The sequence below is a fragment of the Lucilia cuprina genome, chromosome 2 (genome assembly GCF_022045245.1).
Source record: "Lucilia cuprina isolate Lc7/37 chromosome 2, ASM2204524v1, whole genome shotgun sequence".
Classification (NCBI taxonomy): Eukaryota; Metazoa; Arthropoda; class Insecta; order Diptera; family Calliphoridae; genus Lucilia; species Lucilia cuprina.
In genome coordinates this window covers 42768608-42777029 of record NC_060950.1, presented here as the reverse complement: position 1 = coordinate 42777029, position 8422 = coordinate 42768608, and the positions used below count along the sequence as shown (strand labels likewise).

Sequence of the window (8422 nt, the reverse complement as noted above, 5' to 3'; positions counted from 1 at the left end):
ACGCTATGACAGTCATTTATGAATCATTTTAAAGCGTTATGTTTGCACTTTAATATGGTATATCATTTGTAGCATAATGTAAATTTTTAGAAACTGGTCATTTTAATAGATCGGTAGAATTATTGTTCTATGTTTAATAAACGCAGTAATCTGAGGTTCCGATATGGTTCAATTAACTTTGACAGTTTTTATGCTAGGACAGTCGTTTATGCACCATTTTAAAGCATTAAAATTGCCATTGGTTTTGGTATATAATTTATTGCATAATGTGGTTTTAGAAAATGGCCAATTGGATAGATCGGTAGAATTATTTTCCCAGGTTTAAAAACGCGGTAATTTGAGGTTCCGATATGGTTGTGAATAACTTTGACAGTTTTCATGCTATGACAGTCATTTTAAAGCATTACGATCGCACTTTATTATATCATTTGTGGCACTTTGGTACTTATATCATTTGTGGCATAATGTGTTCGTCTAAAAAATGGTCAATTTGAAGGATCGGTATAATTGTTGTTCTATGTTTAAAAACGCTGTGATTTCCCATATGGTTGCAAATAACTTTGACAGATTTTAAGCCAGGACAATCGATTATGCATCATTTTAAAGCATTACAGTTGCACTTTGTTTTGGTATATAATTTGTGGCATAATGAATTTTTACAAAAATTGGATAGATCGATATATTTATTGCTACAGGTTTAGAAATGCGGTAATTTAAGGCTCCGATATGGTTGCAGATATCATTTATAGTTTTCATGTTATTGCGGTCGTTTATATATCTTTTTATTGCATTATAGTTGCCATTTGTTTTGGTATATAATTTATTGCATAATATATTTTTGGAAAATGGCCAATTGGATAGATCGGTAGAATTAATTTCACAGCTTTAAAAACGCGGTAATTTGAGGTTCCGATATGGCTGCAAATAACATTGACAGTTTTCACGCTATGACAGTCATTTAGGCATCATTTTAAAGCATTATGATTGCACTTTAATATGGTATATCATTTGTAGCATAATGTGTGTTTTTACAAATTGGTCAATTTGACAGATCGGTATAATTATTGTTCTATGTTTAATAAACGCTGTAATCTGAGGTTAAGATATGGTTGCAATTAACTTTGGCAGTTTTCGTACTAAGACAGTGGTTTATGCACAATTTTAAATCATTAAACTTGCCATTTGTTTTGGTATATAATTTATTGCATAATGCATTTTTAGAAAATGGCCAATTGGATAAAACAATAGAATTATTTTCCCATGTTTAAAAAGGCGGTAATTTGAGGTTCCGATATGGTTGTGAATAACTTTGACAGTTTTCATGTTGCGACAGTCATTTATCTATCATATTAAAGCATTATGATTGCACTTTAATTTGGTATATCATTTGTGGCATTATGCGTGCGTCTAAAAAATGGTCAATTTTAAGGATCGGTAGAATTGTTGTTCTATGTTTAAAAACGCTGTGATTTGATGCTCCCGTGTGGTTGCAAATAACATTGACAGTTTTTATGCCAGGACAATCGTTTATGCATCATTTTAAAGCATTACAGTTGCACTTTGTTTTGGTGTATAATTTGTGGCATAATGAGTTTTTACCAAAATAGGATAGATCGGTACAATTATTGGTACAAATATCGTTTATAGTTTTCATGATATTGCAGTCGTTTATATATCTTTTTATTGCATTATAGTTGCCATTTGTTTTGGTATATAATTTGTTGCATAATATATTTTTAGAAAATGGCCAATTGGATAGATCGGTAGAATTATTTTCACAGCTTTAAAAGCGCGGTAGTTTGAGGTTCCGATTAACAGCTAGTCGAAATAATGCGCACAAGGTTTACATGGACAACCAACCAGCCAGACGGACGGGCATAGCTTAATCGACTCAGAAAATGATTCTAAGCCGATAGGTATACTTTAGGGTGGGTATAGGACGAATATTTTTGTATGTTTCAAACATCAGCACAAATCCAATATACCCTCCCCACTAAAGTGGTGTAGGGTATAAAAACGCTGTGATTTGAGGTTCCCATATGGTTGCAAATAACATTGACAGCTTCTATGCCAGGACAATCGTTTATGCATCGTTATAAAGCATTAAAATTGCCACTTGTTTTGGTATATAATTTATTGCATAATGTATTTTTAGAAAATGGCCAATTGGATAGATCGGTAGAATAATTTTCCCAGGTTTAAAAAGGCGGTAATTTGAGGTTCCGATATGGTTGTGAATAACTTTGACAGTTTTCATGCTATGGCAGTCATTTATGCATCATTTTAAAGCATTATATCATATGTGGCATATCATTTGTGGCATTTCAATATGGTATAGCATTTGTGGCATAATGTGTTCGTCCAAAATGGTCAATTTGAAGGATCGGTAGAATTGTTGTTCTATGTTTTAAAACGCTGTGATTTGAGGTTCCGATATGGTTGCAAATAACTTTGACAGTTTTCATGCCAGGACAATCGTTTATGCATCATTTTAAAGCATTACAGTTGCACTTTGTTTTGGTGTATAATTTGTGGCATAATGAATTTTTACAAAAATTGGATAGATCGGTATATTTATTGGTACAGGTTTAGAAATGCGGTAATTCAAGGCTCCGATATGGTTGCAAATATCATTTATAGTTTTCATGTTATTGCAGTCGTTTATATATATTTTTATTGTATTATAGTTGCCATTTGTTCTAGTATATACTTAATTTGTTGCATAATGCATTTTTAGAAAATGGCCAATAGAATAGGTCGGTAGAATTATTTACATAGCTTTAAAAACGAGGTAGTTTGAGGTTCCGATATGGCTGCAAATAACATTGACAGTTTTCACGATATGACAGTCATTTATGAATCATTTTAAAACATTATGATTGCACTTTAAGATGGTATATCATTTGTAGCATAATGTGTATTTTTAGAAATTGGTCAATTTGATGATCGGTAGAATTATTGTTCTATGTTTACTAAACGCTGTAATCTGAGGTTAAGATATGGTTTCAATTAACATTGGCAGTTTTCGATCTAGGACAGTCGTTTATGAACCATTTTAAAGCATTAAAATTGACATTTGTTTTGGTATATAATTTTTATTTTGGTATATAATATAGTATTTTTAGAAAATGGCCAATTGGATAAATCGATAGAACTATTTTCCCAGGTTCCAGGTAATTTGAGGTTCCGATATGGTTGTGAAAAACTTTGACAGTTTTCATGCTATGACATTTGTAGCATAATGTGTGTTTTTACAAATTGGTCAATTTGATAGATCGGTAGAATTATTGTTCCATGTTCAATAAACGCAGTAATCTGATGTTGCGATATGGTTGCAATTAACTTTGGCAGTTTTCGTGCTAGGACAGTCGTATTTTTAGAAAATGGCCAATTGGATAAATCGATAGAATTATTTTTCCAGATTTAAAAAGGCGATAATTTGAGGTTCCGATATGGTTGTGAATAATTTTGACAGTTTTCATGCTACGACAGTCATTTATGCATCATTTTAAAGCATTATCATTGCACTTTAATTTGGTATATCATTTGAGGCAAAATGTGTTCGTCTAAAAAATGGTCAATTTGAAGGATCGGTAGAATTGTTGTTCTATGGTTAAAAACGCTGTGATTTGAGGTTCAGATATGGTTGCAAATAATATTGACAGTTTTTATGCCAGGACAATCGTTTATGCATCATTTTAAAGCATTACAGTTGCACTTTGTTTTGGTGTATAATTTGTGGCATAATGAATTTTTACAAAAATAGGATAGATCGGTATATTTATTGGTAAAAACGCGGTAATTTGAGGTTCCGATATGGCTGCAAATAACATTGACAGTTTTCACGTTATGATAGTCATTTAGCCATCATTTTAAAGCATTATGACTGCACTTTAATACGGTATATCGTTTGTAGCATAATGTGTGTTTTTACAAATTGGTCAATTTGATTGATCGGTAGAATTATTGTTCTATGTATCAAATTAACTTTGACAGTCGTTTATGCACCATTTTAAAGCATTAAAATTGCCATTTGTTTTGGTATATAATTTATTTCATAATTTATTTTTAGAAAATGGCCAATTGGATAGATCGGTAGTATTATTTTCCCAGGTTTAAAAAGGCGGTAATTTGAGGTTCCGATATGGTTGTGAATATTTCTGACAGTTTTCATGCTATGACAGTCTTTTATGCATCATTTTAAAGCATTATGATTACACTTTAATTTGGTATATGTTTCGTCTAAAAATGGTCAATTTGAAGGATCGGTAGAATTATTGTTCTATGTTTAATAAACGCAGTAATCTGAGGTTCCGATATGGTTGCAATTAACTTTGACAGTTTTCGTGCTAGGACAGTCGTTTATGCATCATTTTAAAGCATTATGATTGCACTTTAATCTGGCATATCATTTGTGGCATAATGTGTTCGTCATAAAAATGGTCAATTTGAAGGATCTGTAGAATTGTTGTTCTATGTTTAAAAACGCTGTGATTTGAGGTTCCGATATGGTTGCAAATAACTTTGACAGTTTTCATGCCAGGACAATCGTTTATGCAAATATCTTTTAAAGTTTTCATGTTATTGCAGTCGTTCATATATCTTTTTATTGCATTATAGTTGCCATTTGTTTTGGTATATAATTTATTGCCTACTATATTTTTAGAAAATGGCCAATTAGATAGATCGGTAGAATTTTTTTCACAGCTTTAAAAACGCGGTAATTTGAGGTTCCGATATGGCTGCAAATAACATTGACAGTTTTCACGCTATGATAGTCATTTAGCCATCATTTTAAAGCATTATTGCATATTGCACTTTAATATGGTATATCATTTGTAGCATAATGTGTGTTTTTAGAAATTGGCCAATTTGATAGATCGGTAGAATTATTGTTCTATGTTTAATAAACGCAGTAATCTGAGGTTCCGATATGGTTGCAATTAACTTTGGCAGTTTTCGTGCTAGGACAATCGTTTATGCACCATTTTAAAGCAATTAAACTGTCATTTGTATATAATTTATTGCATGATGTATTTTTAGAAAAGGGTCAATTGGAAAAATCGATAGAATTATTTTCCCAGGTTTAAAAAGGCGGTAATTTGAGGTTCCGATATGGTTGTGAATAACTTTGACAGTTTTCATGCTATGACAGTCATTTATGCATCATTTTAAAGCATAATGATTGCACTTTAATTTTGTATATCATTTGTGGCATAATGTGTTCGTCTAAAAAATGGTCAATTTGAAGGATCGGTAAAATTGTTGTTCTATGTTTAAAAACGCTGTGATTTGAGGTTTCGATATGGCTGCAAATAACGTTGACAGTTTTCATGCCAGGACAATCGTTTATACATCATTTTTAAGCATTACAGTTGCACTTTGTTTTGGTGTACAATTTGTGGCATATTGAATTTTTACAAAAATTGGATAGATCGGTATATTTATTGGTACAGGTTTGGAAATTCGGTAATTTAAGGCTCCGATATGGTTGCAAATATCTTTTATAGTTTTCATGTTATAGCAGTCGTTTATATATCTTTTTATTGCATTATAGTTGCCATTTGTTTTGGTATATAATTTGTTGCATAATATATTTTTAGAAAATGGCTAATTGGATAGATCGGTAGAATTACTTTCACAGCTTTAAAAACGCGGTAATTTAAGGTTCCGATGTGGCTGCAAATAACATTGACAGTTTTCACGCTATGATAGTCATTTAGGCATCATTTTAAAGCATTATGATTGCACTTTAATATGGTATATCATTTGTAGCATAATGTGTGTTTTTACAAATTGGTCAATTTGATAGATCTGTAGAATTATTGTTCTATCTTTAATAGACGCTGTAATCTGAGGTTAAGATATGGTTGCAATTAACTCTGGCAGTTTTCTTGCTAGGACAGTCGTTTATGCACCATTTTAAAGCATTAAAATTGCCATTTGTTTTGGTATATAATTTATTGCATAATGTGTTTTTAGAAAATTGCCAATTGGAAAAATCGATAGAATTATTTTCCCAGGTTTAAAAAGGCGGTAATTTGAAGTTCCGATATGGTTGTGAATAACTTTGACAGTTTTCGTGCTATGACAGTCATTTATGCATCATTTTAGAGCATTAAAATTGCCATTTGTTTTGGTATATAATTTATTGCATAATGTGTTTTTAAAAAATGGTCAATTGCATCATTTATGCATCATTTTAAAGCATTATGATTGCACTTTAATTTGGTATATTGTAGCATAAAACATGTATCGCTTATGCAAACAGAATATTGAAAAAGCAATTAAAAATAGTATCATATAACAAAGTCGATTAAAGAGTCAATACTTTAAATATTTTACTGATCGTGGCTTTTGTTACACTATCTACTTTATGAATAATGCTGTGTAAGCAATTAATTACTATATAATCTAAGAACTTTTTCAATAAAGACACACTTCGCTTAACACAAGAGAGTTGTAATTTAGCTCTTGCGAAGAATACATATTGAACTTATCATCTTTTAATTTGCCAGCCTTTTTGGAGTGCTAAAAAAATAATAAGTACCCAAAAGGAATAAAAAAAATCGCAAATCCCAGTGTTAATCCTCCAAATATACAACAACTTGCATCTGCAAAATTGGTAACAAATACAGCCCCAGCTACTACAGCTAATGAAGTTACTATTCCTGTACCCATTGTAAATAACGAAGGCACTTATGCTTATATAACTGTTAAAGGTTCTTTACATGATCGTTCTTGTTCTGTTTTTGGTTTGAATGACACCGAAATACAGGCGCTATGGAAACGTTTCGAAAACAGTGTTAAACCCGTGGTGAATGGTGTTATGGTATTAGCCTCTCATCTTGTTATGATAAATACCTTGGCACAATTGAGCTATAAAGTTGTTTGCAGTTGTGGAAAAGCTGAAATCTGTTGGACTATGCAATGTGAAATCTAATAAAAATTGAAATTATAAAATAATAATAATAAAAAAAAATATAATTGTGCATTCAGTTGCACATTTAGGTCAGTAGGCGTTAACCGCCATTTAACAAATATTTTTATTATAAATAATTTTTATTTTTTTACATATAAATAATTTTAAGAATAATGAATAATCAAAATAATATATATAATATTTAAGTTTTCAAGCTGAATTAAAATTTTTTAAGGTCCTTTGTAATGGGAAAACACCAATCCAAAATAGAAAATCCTTCGGCCAATGTGGTCAATGAAGTAGAGGTAGTACAGGGAAATACAAGTCTTGAATTAATTGAATGTTCTTTAGTAATAACAACTGTTTTAATAGGTTTAAATACATTGTTGCGTCTTTACGCCTTACATAATAAAAGATTAAAGAAGAAATATACAAGCCGAGCTAACAATTTGGATAGAGTATAGATGGAGTGGTCGGATATAGTAAAAAGGGTTAGAATAATTAGAGATAAATTTGACCGGTCTTACAAATGTTTGAATATTGATAGACCAACTAAGGAAGAAACAATTCACCAACATATGCAAACTTTGCTACGTTGTTTTGAGGATATAAGAGTAATACTTAACGTAAATTATAACAGACTAACTAAAGCACATCAAACAGCAGCAGAGGGATTTTTTCTGGATTTAAAAGAAAGAGTTTTTAAGGTTGCCATTAGAAAGGATATAAAAATTGACTTACCAGAGAATTTGCATGAAGAGATAATTATGAAATCTAGTTTTTCACAGCAAGAATCAGGAACAGTTAAAACAATGTCGCAGACAGTAGTGGAATTTTTGAATTCAGCCTCAAGGCTAATTACAGATTTTGATGGAAAATCTGAAAACTTACGATCTTTTCTTGATTCATTGGCTTTGGTCGACTCAATAAAGGAAAGCCACGAATCCACAGCAGTGTCTCTTATAAAAACTAAACTAAAAGGAACTGCTAGAAATTTAATTAACAATGAAGCGACCATAGCAGAAATTGTTGGCAAGTTGAATGGTACTGTTAAGGGAGAATCGGTGGAAGTATTATCAGCAAAAATAATGAACATAAGACAAAATAATAAAACAGCAAATGCATATTGTACAGAGATAGAAAATCTTACAAAATCATTAGAAAACGCGTATATATCGGATGGCTTGTCTTGCGAATTGACAACCAAATATTCAACGCAGGTTGCGTAAAGGCACTTACTAAAAACTGCACAATTGATAAAGTAAAACTTATCGTGGAAGCAGGTCAATTTAACACTATGAACGAAGTTGTTAGTAAGTTTGTAAACAGTTGCACCGAGGCAACAGGACAACAAAACGCCGTACTGTATTATGGAAAAAGACAGAATAATTATGATAGGAAAAGAAATTACAATAGAAGTAACAATAACTTTGTAGACAACCACGGCTTTAGAAATCCGAACAGAAATGGATTTAGAAATAATAATAACAATTATAACAA

General features: G+C 31.3%; 1 protein-coding gene across 1 annotated transcript; it reads left to right on the top strand.

The window, feature by feature from the left end:
- Window positions 1–703: 703 nt before the first annotated feature.
- Window positions 704–6943, top strand: LOC124420833. The gene is made up of 2 exons (XM_046955123.1): window positions 704–708; window positions 6583–6943. The coding sequence occupies exons 1-2, from the start codon at window positions 704–706 to the stop codon at window positions 6941–6943; spliced, it is 366 nt and encodes a 121-aa protein (XP_046811079.1).
- The last annotated feature ends 1479 nt before the right edge of the window (window positions 6944–8422 follow it).